Source organism: Asparagus officinalis, chromosome 9 (assembly GCF_001876935.1).
Source record: "Asparagus officinalis chromosome 9, Aspof.V1, whole genome shotgun sequence".
NCBI lineage: Eukaryota > Viridiplantae > Streptophyta > Magnoliopsida > Asparagales > Asparagaceae > Asparagus > Asparagus officinalis.
The window spans coordinates 67345750-67365003 of NC_033802.1; the positions used below are offsets into that span (position 1 = coordinate 67345750).

The following is a 19254-nucleotide window of genomic DNA, read 5'->3' on the forward strand; positions in this document are numbered from 1 at the left end:
CAAACCCTCTCTCTTCAGCAGCTTCGGCCGCCGCTTGTTTGGAGGTCGCTGGTTTGATCTCCCACCAGCGGATGGCGAGGTGCGAAGCTTCCCAATATTAATCCTTTTTTCTCTTTACTGATTTTGAATTATTATTAGGATGAGTCGATCGGTGGTAAGTGACCATCGCGGCGTTTGATTTCTTAGCTGATTAGGGATTTTGTTTTCCCCTCTTTCCGCGTTGATGGTTCATTTTCGTTCCGATGAGTTTTGAGATTGCCGTAAAGGTTGGAACTTTGCACGGATTGTAGTCTGAGGCTTCTCTAATTGGGGGATTTTTTTTTAACCGATGGAAATGAAGAAACAGAGAGGAGTTGGCGTGACCTTAGCAGAGCAGAGTTTACTGGAAGATGTTACTTTTGACCATCTTCATCAACATCTCGATATTCAGATTTGGGTTCATAATTACTGTTTTACAATTAAGGAAACTACATTTGCTTATTTGCAATACCTGTAGAGATAACACATACACCTCAATATTCCTCTTCCCCCCCTTTTTTTTTGGCTCACTTCTCTGTTGATAATCCAAACCAACCAGCTTTGATTTCGATAACACACTGCATGCACAACTTAGCAATTTTCTGGGGAGTTATCGCTAACTCCCTTCTTTCTCTGTGCGTCGATTTTTATTTTTAGTTTTCAAATGTGCTCGGCGCTAATAATAGTTAAAGATGGTTGCCTGCCTCCCTGCCTATGCTTTTGCCTTGGCCTCTTTTAGGTTTTTCTTACTTGCGTAGGGTTGGGTGGTAACTTTATTTGATCCTCTCATGGGATGTCATTTTGGAGACTAGATATTACCTGTGGGATTTATTATTATTATTATTATTATCGAAAGCTCCCCTCTACTCGTGTAAGTTGATTACTTGTTTTTTGCAAATAGCCCGGAAGTGATACTGAAATCAAGAACGGAAGAGATATTACAAATTGCTTCTTATGTTAAGAGAAAAATTGGCACCTACTCAAACCGCCTAAAGGTGGTGCTCCTGATGACCCAAGAGAAGTAGGCAGCTATTAGCACCGCTTCTAAGCCGTGCTCTTCAGAGCCACAAGAGACATAAGATAGAACTATCACTTGTTTTGACTTGTTCTTCAAACCATGGGAATCATAACCGACGGAGGACGATTCAAGACAACTTGTCAGCACTTATCTTTCCCAACTCCAATAGACATCTAGACCTTGTGTGTTTATGTTAATTGACTCTTAATATTTGAGACGGCTACTGGCACAGCTAGGACTCCGACAACGCTTTTCTATCCAAAATTCAATGCACCATGTAGCCAGATATAGAACACAATGCAGCGCGTGGAGGGTATGAAACTGTTTGGCCCCTAACAGGTTTCAATCTAAGAAATCTGCGGGAATACTTTGATGTATTTCCATACCAAGACCAATGAAGGAGAACTAAAATTGAGCTTATTCCGAGATTTAAGATCATACTTGGACCTCGTCCTATGATCTTAAGGGAATAATGGGACAGAGACATACGTATAAGAGATGAAAACAGACATGGGTGTTTTAGTACATTTGATACCATCTCTACAACATTACAAGATAGAAAATCGTAGTTTGCCTAAAATTAGGCGAGCAAACTTTTCATGTCTTTTTTTTGCTTGAGCTGATATTGATTGCTCTTCATCGCATAATACTATATGATATTTAACTGATGGTTTTATGTTTGACTCGCCCATCTGGCCTTCTTATGCATGTTGTTGCGTGTTACTTTGTTGTACATTGTATAATACAATATCAAATCTTTGACAACCTGTTTACATTGTTAATATTCTCTGTAGATCTCATATGCATATGTATTAATTAAACACGACATATTTATAGTCGTAGACCTGCAGCGCATTTATAGACACAACTTTTCCCACACCTTTGCTACCTAAATGATTTCGGTGACACTTTTGGAGATTTCCTCTTCGGATCCTTTTTTTTCCCCTGGTACAATGGTGTGAAACTTGTGCTACGACCTTTCTGAGCTCATCTGTTGTTTACTTATTTATTCAGTTTCAAGTAACCATTGTATTGCAATAATGCTTTTTTCTTTGATTGACATTGTTCTCTATAATTGGCAGCGGTGCTTCATAAAGATATTGTCCTCTTTCAATTCTACTTACTCATGCTTCCTTAGCTTCTTTTTTTTCCTCTTTTTGATGGAAATCTTTCTTATCTTCTTGATGCTAATTAAGTTTTTGCAAATTTCTCATCTTGATTCATAGCTGACTTTGCAATAACCAAAACTTCACCTAACTTTGAATGATGTAATGGCTGTAGGACTTGGCTTGTCAATGCTAGGGGAATTGCAAGAAAAGTAAAGAATGCTAACCGCTTTTCAAATTATCAAATCAAAGAGTTAGGCATTGAAGCACATCGTGAATGCCCTAGCTGCAATCATATTATTGATAACAGCGATGTAAGTTTCTAGAGATAATTCCTTTTTACATTTAACATCTGGTAGAAAGTAGTTTTGACGATTAAGTGTTTTCTTTATCTGTAGCAAGAATTTTGTTTGGAGGTTGTCTCTAACTAAATGCGTTTTCTGATGTTATCAATTTTTGGTTTGGAAAAGTGCAGTTGACTGCCTGAGGTTACTTGTCCGCCAAACTATTATCTGAGTTTGAGCAATGCTTCATAGGCCAGATTATCATTTGTTTGGCTTTTTTTTTTGAAAATAATTTGGGCATGTGCAGGAGCTTAAAAATATTAAAAGAAATTGTCAACTGCTTTTGATTCGTTTGGCTGTGGCTGATGATCTAGCACACTGTTCACATAGTATACATGTATAAATTGTCTTCTATATGATCATACTACTTTGGGATTGTCTCCTTGCTGGTGGTAATTATCGATGCATTTTGAAACTTGTAGTAATTAAGAAAAGGTTGATTTGATATTTATTAGATTGTCTGGAGATTTGTCATAAAAATATGCATAATGAATAAAATAGTTGTAGCTAAAAAATTGTTATGCTAGCTTCATCTGTTAATAAAAGATATGAAAGACTCGGTTCTTAAAGAAATATAACAATAGGCTCTGGAACTTAAGGATATAGTTGTAACGTGTTTCTTCACCCTTTTTATATGTCCGGAGATGGTTGCATTTTATTAATTTCTCAGTAGCCTAACATGGACACGGGCAGACACTTAGTTTTGGTTTGTGTATAAAGTACAAACAATTATCTGGCTGAAACACTGTTCTGACACTGCATAAGACATTTCCCAGCCAGTCAGATGCAAATATAGGAGCAAATATACTAGCGCACACACATAATAGGTCATTTGGTGAATACATGTTTCCATTTTTATCAATTAGCCTGATACTGCATTTTTTTTTCTTTTTCTTGCTTTTCAACTCACAAAATCCATCTTACTATGGGTGCAAACAGACCGGATATAGATCGGACATGGTATTTAATCCACTTACTAATATATTATGGATATGGACATTATTTGTTAAGAAAAATCCATGATTTATATTTTCCAAATTGAATAAGGATACCAATATTGATATTGATATTGATAGATTCTCATGTCATCCAGATACTTAACTTATACCCATATCCATATCCACAGCCTATAAAAAATTGAGAAAGTTATCCATACCCATAACCCATCCTAACGAATATTTAATGTCCGTTTTTGTTTCCTATCAGATACAGATGAAGTCTGCGGATATCTGTTTCCTTTTCTCCATTCCTACACCGTACTGTAGGGGTTTTCATGTGTGAGTATATTTCTGCACTGAAAAAAGATAAGAAAGAGTGATGAGTTTGAATAGGAGTTGAGATCAATACTTAGAAGCTTAAACTTTTGAGTTAAAATAGATTCCTAACCTCTATTAAGGCCTATTAACTTTAGGTTGGGCCTGATTACAGTTGGGACAAACCCGGGGTCCAATAGAACAGGGTCGCAACAATAGTAGTGTGAAAGTAATAAAAAAGATGAACATACAGATTTACGTGAAAAAACCCCTAAATGAATTTGAGGTAAAAATCACGGGCAAGAATAGAAGAATCTACTATGAGAAAAAACTTTAGAGTTACAATCTCCCTTTACAAGGATAAACTCTCTATTTTTTCTCTCACTCTTCTATATGAGGAGTGGTTACTGGCTATGAAGCACGGATACTCCCCCGGAGACCACGAATCCGTGTCTGACACGAATCAGACACGGATTCGTGCACGACACGTGCAAGACACGTGTCGGACACGGTCAATTCGTGTCCGACACGGGTCAACGGGTCAACAGCAACGGATACGGTCAAACTTGGGTTTTGGACACGGCTCAGACACGGCGGAACCCAGCGGAACGAAAGAAAAAGAAAAAAAACGGGTCCCGAAACACGTAAACCCGAAACCCAAACCCAATCGCCCAAAATAAAACCCTAAGTTTCACTTACCTGACGCCGACGCCGCGCTCCCTCGTCCTGGTTGCTGGATCTCGACGCTGGACACCCCCTCTCGGCTCTTGACCTCGACTTCGACCTCGTCACGCGACCTCGAGATCGGCGCTCGAACTCGACCTCGACCTCGACCTCGACCTCGTCCCTCGACTTCGACCTCGTCCCTCGACTTCGACGCTCGACGTCGTCGACCTCGACCTCGGCGCTCGACCTCGACTTTGACGCCCCACGCTCGACCTCGACCTCGACACCGGCGCTCGACCAGGTCAGTCTCCTCTTCCTTGATCTCTCCCGAGTCACTCTCTCTCAGTCTCTCTCTTTTCTGTTGGTCTCTCTTAGTCCTCAAGAAAAAGTCTCTCTCTTTTCTGTTGATCTCTCCCGAGTCGCTCCTCTTCCTTATTCTCTCTCTCAATCTCTCCGTCCCTCTCAGTCTCTCTTATCTTTTTTTTTTTTGAAAAAACTAACTTTTTTTTATGCAGCTTGGTGATACTTATTTTGGCAACTGAGCAAGTCACAGTTCTACTACAATCCTATTCTTTATTTGGTAATTTATTTTTTTCAATTTTAGTTTCAATTTCAGTCTCAATTTCCTAACATATGAATATTTTTTTAATTGTTAGTATTATCTATTAAAAGGAGAACTTATTAATTAGTATAATTTTGTTAGTCAACACAAATGAATTATTACACAAATGAATATGCATATTTTGGCAGTTGTGTTGGAAAATTTTGAGTGATCCTTCATCCTTGCTCATTGTTGCTTAACTCTAAGTATAATCTGTAAAAAGAAAAACAAAGTCAGTGAGCAACAACTTATTAAATCTGTAAGAAGAAATCATCAAACTAGCTTCCACTTAATCTTGATGTATTTTTTGTTTACAAAATTGTTATGTTGTGAAACTTGTTATGTTGTGATTTGATGGAATGAGTATGAACTCAAATTCCTTTTTGTTTACAAACTTGTTATTTTGTGATGGAATGAGTATGTCTCAAATTCCTTTTTGTTTACAAACTTGTTATTTTGTGATAGATTCATAATTTAGATTGTTATTTGAATTTTATAAATTTTTCTATATATAATAATAATTAAAAAAAATCCTCGCCGTATCCCCGTATCCTATTTTTTTGGATTTTGCCGTATCCCGTATCCGTGTCCGTGTCGTATCCGTGTCCCGTATCCGTATCCGTGCATCATAGGTTACTGGGATGAATTTTTCTTGAAGAGTTTTAGGTCTATTTATAGTGTTTGGGAAAACACAATGCATTAATTTTATATTATTTTTTCTGTGGTTGGACCCGCAACTTTTAATTTTTTCAAAACTCACCTAATAATCGGTGCCAAACCTTCATAATGTCGCTATCAATAAAGTTAGGCTGCTGACAATCTCCCACTTAAAGATTTAATTGAGTGTTAATCATATCTTCACACTATTTTTTTATTGCCATCTTCATGTTGCTCATGTCTCCGACAGACCACAAGAGGATCAACACCAAATAAATTTATCAGTATTGGTTGCTTTTGTCAAAAATCTGCTAAGTTGTCTTTGGTGTGAATTTTATGTATATCCATTGTTCCTTTTTTTACTGTCTCACGAACGAAATTGTACTGAACTCAAATGTGTTTTGTCTTTGAATGAAAGACTGGATTTCTTGCTAAATACAAAGCACTCTAACTGTCACAAAATAGAGAAATCTTTTTTTGTTCATGACCGAGTTCCTCCAACACTATCTTCAACTACATCGCCTCTTTACTAGCCTGTGTAGCTGCTACATATTCTGTTTCTGTTGTTGAAGTAACCACAACTGATTGCAGTTTTAAAATTCAGTTTACAGCTTTGTCAACATAAAAACACATAACTTGTGGTGGATTTGCTATTATTACGATCATCTGCATAATCAGAATCAATATATCCATTGATAATAAAGTCAGATCCCCCATAACATAATGTAATATTTGAGGTTGCCTTAACGTATCTTAAGACCCTCTTTACAGCATTTCAATGTTCTTTACCAAGATTCGTCATGTATCGACTAACCACTCCATTCTGTTTCTGTTGTTGAAGTAACCACAACTGATTGCAGTTTTAAAATCTAACCACTCCTACTGTTTGTGTAATGTCTGGTCTTCTACATATCATAGCAAATATTAAACTTCCCACTGTAGATGCATACGGTGCTCGAGACATCTCCATCCTCTCTTCTTCAATGTTAGGACTCATACTGGATGATATTTTAAAATTAACAGGAAGTGGGGTAGAAATTAACTTACAATCTTGCATGTTAAAGCACCGTAATTTTTTTTAAATAATTCTTCTGAGAAAGTCAAATCTTCCTATTAATTCTGTCTCGGTAAATTTGCATCACTAGAATCTTGTTTGCAATTCCTAAATCATTCATTTCAAATTCCCTAGCCAACTGAGCCTTTAATTTTTTGATACGATCTTTGTTGGGGCCTGCAACCAACATATCGTCAATATACAATAATAAGATAACAAAGTTATTTTCACCAAACCTCTTAAAATATGCATAATGATCTGAATTAAGTCCATAATATACTCCGAGTGTCAAGTCGGTGGTCTTCTTTCACGAGTTGATCGTCAAACTTTTGGAGCCTCGGACTCGACTGGTTCTTGTACATCATGTTCGGGTGTTGCTTCAGAAGAATTTTTATCATTTTCTACCTGAACAGCTACAGTCTTTGAGTCCTTCCTTGAACTGTTTTTTTTCTTCACTTTGCAGTTGGTTCTCTACAAAGATAACATCTCTGTTGACGATAACCTTACGGTCAGTGGGATCCCACAAGCGATACCCTTTTACTCTATCAGCATACCCTAAGAATATGTATTTTCTGGATTTTAAATCAAGCTTTGTAATTTCTTAGGCATTGTACATTACATACATCGGACTTCCAAATATATGGAGGTTAGAGTAATCAACTGGCTTGCCGATCCACATCTCCATCGACGTCTTTAACTGTATTGTAGTTGATGAAGATCGATTGACCACATAATAGTCGGTTTTTATTGCTTCCGTTTAAAAGACTTTATCCAGATTTGCAGTTATTAACATAACTTTTGTTCTTTCCAACAAAGTTCTATTCATCCGCTCCACCACTCCATTTTGTTGAGGAGTATAAGTAGTTCTGATTTGTCTTTTGATGCCTTCTTGCTTGCATAATGTAAAAAAATCATCGTCTGTGTATTCTCCTCGATTATCTGACCTTAAATATTTGATCTTCTTTTCAGATTTAAGTTCGACCCGTGCTTTGTAGGCTTTAAAAACTGAGAATACATCCACATTCTTCTTGATAGGATACACCCAACATCTTCTGAAATAATCCTTAATAAATGATACAAAATATTTTGCTCATCCTAAGAATGTAATCAGTACTTACCATATATCAGAATGAACCAGTTCCAGAATAACATTGCTTCTAGAACTCGATGTGCTGAACTTCAGTCGATGTTGCTTATTTGTAACACAACGCTCGCAGAAGGGAAGAGCTACCGAATTAAGTTCAGGAAACAACTTCTGATCGTAGGGAATCTTCAAGCCCGTTCTGACATGTGGCCTAGTTTGTAATGTCACATCATGGTTTGTTTTTTTCCATGGCTGGTTGATGCCACACATGAATCAGTTTTCTGCAGAGTCTCTCCCTTGAGCATGTATAGTTTTGCAGTTATCTTTTCTCCTTTTATCATAACAAGCGCCCCTCTAACAATCTTCATGATCTCGTTTGCTATATGGGTCTTGCACCCGAGCTCATCTAATTATCCTAAAGATAATAGATTTTTTTTCAGACCCTTCACATGTCGTACATCTTGAATGGTGAGTATTGTACTATAAAACATTTTGATTTTAATAGTGCCAATACTAAAAATCTCCAAGGCATGATCATTCCCCATGAATACTGATCCTCCTGAGATAGGTTCATATTTGAGAAATCATTTTCTCCGGGAGGTCATGTACCAGGAGGCTGTTGAATCCAGAAGTCAGACATCAACAAATCTCTTTCTGTCTTCATCAACAGTGGTTGCTCCACTGTATGAAATTTCATTATCGTCTGATGTGCTGACAACGCATCATTAAGATATTGATGGCTCTGAAGATTTTTTATCACCACTCTTCTTATTGTGCAAACATTCTGATTTGACGTGCTCTTTTTTGCTGCAGTTGTAGCATTTGATATCCTTTTTACTTCGTGATTTTGATCTACTATGGGTATGACTCTCACTGGAGTCACGTTCCGTTGATCTTCCTCTCGTCACCGTTAAGGTCTCCGCTTGTTACGAACTTGCATGCTTGTCTTTCTTGTTCTTGCACCGATTTTCTTCCTCCAGAACAGTGGTTTCAATGTCATTGAAGACTAGATTGTCCGTAAGGACGTTTGTTAGGTTGATGATGAGTTGATCATACGAGTCAAGTAGACTCTGAAGTAGAAGTTCTGCACGTTCATTCACACTGATTGTATGCCCTAACGTTGTGAGTTGGGAGAACAGTGTGTTTAGGGTGTTGATGTGGTCGGTCGTCGATAAGATTCCGTTGTACTAGGATTTTGCCTCATATAACTTTGTTAGAGTATCCTAGATCTCATTTGTTATCTTTTTCTCTATGCTTGATAGCATCCCGTCTGCTAATGTCAGATGGAGATTTGTAATAGCATTTTCGTCCATCTCATTCCACTTCTTATCATCTGTAATGTCATCCTTTCTTGAATCGATAGCCGCTAGATAATTATCTTTTCTCAAGATAGCCTTTATCTTTAACTTTCACAGAGAGAATTTACTCCGGTTTGAATTTCTTGATCTCGAACTTTGCCTCCATTGCTTCTACCACGAACAATTACTTCTTACTATTTTACGTAAATAGTAAGTGTATTTATGAATAGTAACTGTATCTATGAATAGTATCGTACTTGTGAATAGTATCGTATTTATGAATAGTGTCATACTCGTGAATAGTAACTATCGCCTTTAAAGGATAAATGATAATCTAACTTATTTTCTGATGTGGAGGATTCATCTTTTGTGGCAGCCGCAGAGTATACGGTAAGTAGATACACTCATCCTAAGCCAGACTTTGATACAATTTGTTGGGACAAACCCGGGGTCCAACAGAACAAGGTCACAGCAATAGTAGAGTGAAAATAATAAAAAAGATGAACGCACAGATTTACGTGGAAAACTCTCTAAATAAATTTGGGGTAAAAGCCACTGGCAAGAATAGAAGAATCCACTATAAGGAGAAACTTTGAAGTTACAATCTCTCTTTATAAGGAAAAACTCTCTTTATTTTTTCTCTCTTCTATATGAGGAGTTGTTTCTGGGATGAATTTTTTTTGAAGAATTTTAGGCCTATGAAGAAAATAGTGAAAACCCTAATCATATTGCTGAGATAGCTTGGGCTTATATAGGCCCCTACAAACATGACTTACAAATAAGCCCCTTTACATATTATTAATATGTCAATAGCCTATTTATAGTGTTTGGGAAAATACTATGCACTAATTTTATATTATTTTATTATGGTGAGACCTGCAACTTTTAATTTTTTCAAAACCCGCCTAATAATCGGTGCCAAATCTTCATAATGTCGCTTTCAATGAAGTTAGGTTGCTGACAATTACTCCGCAACAACTGGTATTAGAGTTACGGTTATGACTCAAGTGAAAAAGTTGAAGTTCAATGTGAAGTACGAAGGTGTCAGGTTAACATACGAATGCCCGTAGGAGTGATATAGTCTGGTTATCCCACAAGTAATGGAAGATCCTACGCCATGTTGCCTCCCATTCTTACCAACTTAGTCCAAGTTAGTGAATCCCATGGAAGATTGATCTATACTCATAAATAAAAAGGACTCTGTAGGGATATTCATGTGTGAGCTATGTAGTCCTACACTGAAAAATGGCAGGGAGTGACGAGTTTAAATACGAGTTGAGACCAGTACCTAGGTGCTTAATCTTTTGGATTAAATTTGGTTCCAAGCCTCTATTAAGGCCCATTAAATCTAAGTTAGACCTGATTACTCCCTAATATTTACTGGCCAGAAGCGCAGATTTAATTTCAAGTGTCTATTAAATGCAGATGGTATAGTTTTAAGTTTCATATAGTCAGACATAATGTACTTAATTGGTGATCATTTTCATTGGTCAACTATTAAACTCTTCTGCACATGTTTCTGTCAGTGTCTATTTCTGTCCTTTCCACCGACTTCCTTAACAATTTCTTACTGTTTTAAGTACTGTAGCTTGTCTTCGCTACTGAGACATATATGTTTATGACTCATATGATTTTTTGTTTAACTAGTATAATAATTGCTCCTATTGAAGTTTAAATGAAACGGTATCATGATACTGTCAATAAACATACATGTGTATGTGTGTGTACTTGCGTGCATGCTATTCATGTGTGTATATCCTTTTCGACATCCCATTGTCTTTTTCCATGTTTGTACTTCAAAGCCTAGTGTCTAGAGTTTTCTATAATTTTATCCTCTTATAGGTATTTGAAGTTGAATTTCAAGAATGTGAACCTTTTAGTGTATTTCTTTAACTGCCATGTGCTGTTATGGGACTTCATAGCTGCAGATTGCATCAATTGTATCAGTTGGACCCCTGATGGGTTTAACTTTTGGAGAATTGTACATGAAGCCTATGTCTTATACTGAAGTTAATGTTCAATGTTTGGTACAATGCTGCAAATGACAAACAAGTTTGGTGTCCTGTTAACATAGATTTATTCAGTGGAAGCTAAAATAGAATGATCGTTGCTGATAATCAGTAAAACAAGATTACTGTATTAGATAGCGAACTGCAAAGTGAACATTACACCATCAAAGCCTAAGAGGATTTTTCATGGTTTGATAGATGTCTCACAACATCCATGCAGAGTATGTATAGAGAGTTTTCACTATAAGTGATCTGAAAGGTTTTCTCCTATGTTGACGGAAACGAGCAACATGAGCAAACCGGCACTGGGCAAATTCTAAAAAAGTACACATGACAACTGTTTCTGATCTAACCACCAGTACATTCTTCAACAGGATACAGCTTCATGATAGAAGTATATATGTGCTTTTACTGATTCTAACAATTCGAATCTGAAATTTAAATTCTTTGGCAAACATGCACTTGACATGTCACATGACTGCATATTTATGTGCTGCGCTCGTTTTCTCAATTGCAAACATCTTGAAGAATACTTTATGAAGTTTTATCAGAAATGGCAAGTCACATTTAACAATTTTCATCTCAATGCTTGCTCTATGATTTTTTTTGGGGGAAATTTCCATGATTGTTAATATAAGATTTCTACAAGTGTTAATATTTTTTTGACCGATCAATAAGAGAATAAATACAATCCTTCTGGCTAAGGAAAATGACGTGCGTTTGGATTCACTTTGCAGGTTTCTTTGGAGTGGCCAGGTCTTCCTGCTGGTGTGAAGTTTGATCCAACAGATATTGAGCTTCTGGAACATTTAGCAGGGAAGACCGGGCTAGCTAAGGCTCACATGTTCATTGATGAATTTATTCCCACCGTTGAGGATGCTCGAGGAATATGCTATACACATCCTGAAAACCTTCCTGGTAAAGACATTCTTGCAAAGGCTACATTTCTCCTTTAACATTACGTCACCTCATTTCTGAATTTTCTTTTTCGGATTAGGTGTTAAGAAAGATGGAAGCAGCATTCACTTCTTCCACAGAATATCGAATGCTTATGCTACTGGCCACCGTAAACGCCGAAAAATAGGCGAATGCAACAGCACCTCTGAGGAGAGAGTGAGATGGCATAAGACTGGTAAAACTAAGCCTGTGATGGAGAATGGTGTCCCAAAAGGTTGGAAGAAGATAATGGTGCTTTACAGGAGTTTGAAGAAGGGTTGTAAGCCGGATAAAGCTAACTGGGTGATGCACCAGTACCATCTTGGCATTGATGAAGATGAAAAAGATGGGGAGCTGGTAGTTTCAAAAATATTCTACCAACAAAATACTAAGCTAACAGAAGGTGATGCTGAAAAGGTCCAGGATTCAGATGTTAGTGTTGGGACTTGTCCAACAACCCCAAAAACAGTTACACCGGAGCTACGCCGTGCAGAGAAGCTGTCCCCTTTATCCGAAACTCATGAATATAATGCGTCCCCTTTATCTGAAACTCATGAATATAATGCACAGGTCTTTAACGCACTTCAATATCTTATTTAGAGTTTATTTTAAAATAAATTGACTACTGATTTTACTTTTATTCTCCTTTTTTTCAGAAGGAATTGCATCTGGAATGTGAGGTACCACCATCAGTTACTCAACAAATGGATAATGGCGTCAACTCTTTGTGGTTGGCAGGAGAATCTCAAGCTGTTGAAGAATTTGATCCAACTGCCATAGATGAGTCGCTACTATGCCATGAAGTACTCGATAGTTTTGGTCTAGCTAATCCTGATTTAGACCATGGAAGGAATGACATGCTCAATAGGAATGCTAAAACAGCTCCGCTGTTCTCTGATCTTGATAACATAATTATCGACACACCCCCAGATTTTCAACTTGCGGTAAGATACTCTTATGAGTTGTGAAATGAATCCAACTGTTTTTCATTTTTCTTCTCCTGTGTGATGAGTTGGATAGCAGTGTTAAATCTGTTTTTCCTTTGTGATGCAGGATCTACAATTTGGTTCTCAAGACAGTATCTCAAGTTGGTTAGACCGCTTGTAGATGAAGAAGACCGGGAGCCACAAAACCCGATTTTGTCCATCATCTGGGTCATGGCTATTTGTTTTGTCAAAGTGCTTCAAGGTTCAATAACCAAAACCCAGTTTTGACTTTTATAAGGGTCATGGCTATCAGTTCCGTTGAGGTCCTATACCCTCTACTGTATAAAGCTTAAGTTTAGACCAGATAACATTTCTCAAATCTTCTATATTTGTATCCTTGATTACTGGCATCGACAAACGTGTCTTAATCTTATCAATGGTACTTGTTATATTTTGTTACTAGAGAGTGAGATAGAAGATATTTCAGAATTGTCTGCAGGTTGCCGCATTATAACTAAGCTTCTCGGTGAATAGGAAAAGTTAAAAATTCATCCCCTCCTATCAGAACTGGCATGTTCTTTTTTTTTTGGTATTACCCCTTGTTAAATTTTTTCGGTTAGCTGTCCTTGGTATTTGGATGTCATTTTTTGTTTGCCTGGGTGAATTTAGTTGCTGTAGGTTCCACTGCGATGCTTAAAATAATCAAATCTAGAGGTGCTACTCAGAGAATAACACTTAGTTTGACATATATTTATCTTCTTCGACAAGTAATGTTTTTCTGTCTTCAGTAATTCAATTATTTTGTCTACAAAGTGTCACTGTGATACACTAGTAGTGAAAACAAAACCATTCTAATGGTTTTTACTGATTTCATGTGCCGTTTGATAATTTGCATCCGCAGGAGGTTAGCATGAGATCACTAATAAATGAATGCTCTGATGTAAGCTGCACTATAGTTATAGAATATCATGAATAAAATAAGGAGTATATATGTTATTTGTGTATATGTAGATGGCTTATTTGACTTACGAGTCTTTACCTTTCTGGATCACATCATGGTTTATGAATAAACTTGTGTTACAACATTTTGCTTGCATGGGCTGAAAGGCATAAGATTGTGAAGTTTTATGGTTTGCACTTTGACCCGATCAAGTGGGATGCAATGAACTAGCAATTGCAATTTATAGTACGTCTGATATCGTTCTGATTAAAGGTGTTTGTTTTGTTGCGAGGTCATTGTAGAAGATCTCAGAGTGCGACTTGAACTTATCATCATATCAGTTGAAGTCTATTTGTTTCTATTTTGATAGTTTGTTACCTCTAAACTGGGTATGTTTTGATAGTTTCTCTTTACCAGTAGTTGTGGAAAGAAGAGGTATTTAATGGGAAAGACAAAGGAACTCGCAAAGGCTGATGTTACCTATGAGAAGTGGAATCAAGAGAATTCACTTGTAATGTCTTGGCTTCTCTCCTGTCCTCCATGACACCTTATTAGACTCGTAAGCCTGTATGTTTTCTTGTCACGGCTCATGATATCTGGTCAAAGTTAGCCAACACACACTCTCAAAAGACGAATGTTGCATGTATCAAATCCAGCAATGGCAATATATTATGCCTGAAACAAGAGATCCACAATCTGCGACAGGGAAGGTGTCAATGGCAATATATTACGCCACCTTGCAGGGCCTCTGGGAAGAACCTTGATCATTATCAAATCCCGGAGCTCTAGATCTAAATTGAAGAAGAGAGGACCTTCGAATTTCTAGCTAGATTGAATTCCTCTTATGAAGCATAGAAGGCTTGAGTATTGGACTCGCAACTCCCGTCTCCGGATCAAGTGTATGAAGCCATGCAAAACGAAGAAGAGCAGAAGAGAGAGATGAATGTGCCCTTAGAATTAGACGAGTAAGAAACTTTAGAACAATTAACATCGACCATCACGTCCAAAGTTGGGCGATGTCCAAAGAGTACTAGTCGAGATGGAAGGTCTCTCCCAGAATGCACTCGCTGTAAGAAGATTGAACATATTGATCGAAGCAAAGTGTTGGGAAAATTTTCCTTATCTGATGCCAACTGCTCTCAAGTACTTTGAACCAAAAGGAAAATCAGTTCAAGCCACTGGTGCTGGACCTCCTGCAAGATTCCCTGCTCTATCTATCTCTGAAAATTTTTCTGCAACTGATGTTAAAGTCATGCGCATATATCTCCAAAAGAATGAGAATGCCTCTACCCCGTTTGCTTCTAATGCTATTGCACGCTATGGTAATCCCTATCATACATCATGTTCCTCTAATTCTCCTTGGATCATTGATTCAGGAGTCACCGATTATATGACTAGCTCATCTCATTTTTTCTCTTCATATAAACTAAGTTCATGTCAAGAAAATGTTAGAATAGCTAACGGTTCTTTTTCAAATACTTCAGAAAAGGCGACAATAAAACTAGATAGCCTTGCTCTAAATTTTGCTCTTTATGTTCTAAAGCTATCTACAAATTTATTATCTATGAGTAGTCTTACAAAGACTTTAAATTGCTCAATACCTTTTTCCCTTTGAAATGTATCTTTTAGGATTTGCAGACGAGACAAACGGTTGGGAGTGCATATGAAGTGAATGGCTCGTACCTTCTGGATCAAAAAACCTCACCATCGAATCAACCTTCAAGTTAATTAGTTGTCAATAATGAGCCTGTGCTCAAATAAATTATGCTCTGGCGTGCTAGGTTAGATCATTTGTCTTTCAAATCCTTGAAATGTTTGTTTCTGCTGTGCACAGCGGGTGCTCGAAAGACAAATAGTGCACGAACAAGAACAAAATAGATCACAACCAATACAAGCACAAATCACAACCACAGCAAGAACAAATAAATTTTACGTGGTTCGGCAAGATGCCTACATCCACGGGGTAAGGAGGGGGAGTTCTTACTATTAAAAATCAAGAGAATACAAATAGGGTTACAAAACTCACCAATAAACCCTTAAACAAATCTCTCTAGATCTCTCACTAATCCTCCCACAAAGAGTGCACAATACTCTCTCAAAAGCTGCTCAAAAAAGTCCTTGTATAAACCCTAGGAGTCAACATATTCCTATTTATATCAAACCCAAACAGAATCCAAACAGGAAACCAAAACTCAGCATGAAAACCGCCGTACGTCGACTTATCAGAGGGAACAAGTCGACTTACCATAAGTCGACTTAACAGTCGGCATAAGACGACTTGACTGAGCGCAAAACAACAACTGGAGAGCAGAACGTAAGTCGACTTAACAGTGTCCATAAGTCGACTTGACCGAGACGAAACTAGCAACTGGAGGGCAGAACGTAAGTCGACTCATGCATGAGTATTTCTTGAGGAAAATACTCGTGAGCCAATCAATCATAAATTGTAATTTTTCCAAGAACTGAAGAATGCCAGTAACAACTAACAAGAGTCTGTTTGCAGGAACTGATAAATGACATTTGGTGATTTATTACGATTGCCTATATAAAGTGCATTCTAGAACTTTTTGTCTTTCTTCCCAGAAATCAAAGACGAAGAGTGAAATTAAGAAGAGGGGTCCCTCGATGACAGTGAAGTTCACACGCTCGGACGCTGAAGAGGAGGAGGAGCTGAGGTGCTAGCTGTTATATCAATGTGCTGTTGTGATAGAGAAACGACATATGTACTCATGACATGTATCAAGCTGCAAATAGCTGTCCCATATATGCTCATGTGGGTGTTGCAACCTGGCCTTGGGTCTGACCCTGACCCTGAGTCTGAGTCTGATAGAGGAACCAAATGCCCATAATTTAGTGGCAACTGATCAGGTCAGGTGCAAAATCTTGATTCCAGGCTTTGACAGCTTTCATTCTGTCCAATAAGACAAGGCAGAATGATAGCTTGGGTCCCAACGCCATAAGGTAATTCGGCAAATCCCCTCGACTCAATCTAGCGATGTGCACTACTCATCGATCATATCATCACCATGTAAGTAAGTAATTACCTTAATTACTTGTTGAAAAGTACGTATGGTGGTTATTATACCAAACTAATTCGTGGAGCAGGCCGATGGGATGATCATTACTGTGTAATGTAGTTGCTGGCACGGGTGACAATTGCAGCTTAATTAGGTTTGGCGTTAGGGGGGGAGGGGGGCCCACAGATGTAGGTAGAGGGAAGAAATAGTAAAAAGCATGGAGCAAATACGTTAATAGAGACAGATGCGCCCTCAGTGGGCGACACGGAAAGCAACCGCCAGCAACCACCCGTAGAATTTAGTCTCATCAACTTAACAGTTGTGTCTCACTTGCCACGTGAATTTCTGGCGCATAAGTGATATCATTATATAATTCACAGGGTGTTTTTTCTCCCTTTTACTTATGCCTAGCTGTATGCCCCCCAGGTGTATCCTGTTTTGATGAACTTCAAGCTAGCGAGATATATATCAAGCAGGCGACGATCCCATGTACGTACAAGTATGCATGTTAGTCAAGTTCATGAAATGGTCGATGGGGTGTGCTTTCATGCATGCAGTGGAATTAGTTAGTTAGGTTGAAGAACCATGCCATTTTTTGTGTTAAGAGCTAACTAAATTGTACGAACCGATGTCAGATATGAACATATATATGAGTTGAAAATAGTTAGGTCTGACGCCTGTTTCTGTATGGAAATACGTACTCAGGCCTGTGCGTGATCAAGCATCTCTATTTAATTTCCACCTCAATTTAAATATTCATCAAAGAGCGCAGACATCTGCTCGGACGTTTGTGCCATTATATTTCAGACATGCATGCTTTAATGGGCGCTGACCTAATATTTAACAAACACATTTTATAAGTTAGAAAGGCAATTGGAGTAGATAAATACCCAGTGATCAATTTCACGGTACGAGTCATTGCTCAAGAAAGAGGGAGAAGAAAGGGAAGACAGAGAAAGAAAGTAGTAATCAAGGTGGAAATGTCCTTCTTGCTTAGCAACTGAATAATAAAACATGATGTAAAGCATCGATCATTACCTTTAGTTAAGAGGGAGGGTACCGTCCATGAGTAGAGTCATCTAATTATATTTTCATGCTAATCTACCATCCAGTTATATATCAGGCAGAAGAAGCCACAAAGTCCCCAGACACTGTGCTTAATTAAGGGAGGGACGTGGGAAAAATGATGCTTACTTACTTACTTACTCATGTGTTAAAGCTTATACAATTAATACAAAGCTAGCATCCACAAGCGAAAGGGTACTAGGTTCGTTAAGTTAATGAAAATTAAGATGCCCAAATCAGTGATTCACGGAAGCAATGATGCTGATGTCGGGCTCAACTGACCCCCCCAAGAATAAGCGCGTGGGAGAGGAACAGCGCCCACGCATGGGTTACTTATAATATCCTTCGCTCTGGGTTTTTTTTTTTTTTTTTTTTGGTTATGCTCCATTAGTTAATTAATAGATAGATTAGAGTAAGTATATATCATAGGCTGCTTTAGCAATTGGTCCTCTTGTATGGTTCTATTTTAAATACAATACAAATCCTTCGTGGCCCAAGACAAGACTTTAGCTTTGTTGGCATTAAATACGAGTGCGTAGCCAATATCTAGACATCCATCAGGCAACTGACTCAGCTTGGTCGACCATTTCCCTGTCCAATCCCTCAATGAAAACTGGAGCCCCCCCTCCCCTCATTTCGTGCGATCACTTTCAATCTTGAGCGGAAAGTCCTCTTCATTTCACCTAAACCATCAAAGAACTTGTCTCCCGCGCTACTCTTTGGCTCTGAAATGATGTTCAACTTTATTAATTAATTAATCTCGCATTAAAAAAAAAGCTGTTTTAGACGCAGAAGAGTTCACCACTTAATTCAATGAGCTAACCATGTCGAGAGCAGAAATCCAGCAAAAGAATCACAGTTGAGGCTCAGTAATAATCATGAACAAGAAAAAATGACAAACTTGGTTTAGCCGTCTTATTTTGCACCGATTTCTGGGAAAAGTGCAAAAAACAATTGAGGTTATTTTTAACTCGGTGCTTATCTTGACGAAAGGTTTTATGGGAACAAAAATTTATCCCGAAAACTTCACTTGAGAAATAATACATTACTACTTGTTGGATTTGGGTGTGAAGACCAAACCTCGAAATCAGGCGAGGTCATCTACGAAGAGCAGGCGAGCTCGATGCAGGCGAGGTCGAGCGAGGCTGCAGGCGAGCGCGAGGCGGCGAGCTTCAGGTGAGGTCGTGAAACTCAGGCGAGGTCGAGCTCGCGATTGAAGCAGGCGAGCCCGACGAGATTCAGGCGAGCCCGACGAGATTCAG

General features: G+C 38.1%; 1 protein-coding gene across 1 annotated transcript; it reads left to right on the forward strand.

The window, feature by feature from the left end:
* Nucleotides 7-13462, forward strand: LOC109824659 (SUPPRESSOR OF GAMMA RESPONSE 1-like). Its single transcript, XM_020391294.1, has 6 exons — nucleotides 7-79; nucleotides 2318-2456; nucleotides 11846-12026; nucleotides 12106-12614; nucleotides 12701-12988; nucleotides 13098-13462. The coding sequence occupies exons 1-6, from the start codon at nucleotides 72-74 to the stop codon at nucleotides 13149-13151; spliced, it is 1179 nt and encodes a 392-aa protein (XP_020246883.1). The 5' UTR covers nucleotides 7-71; the 3' UTR covers nucleotides 13152-13462.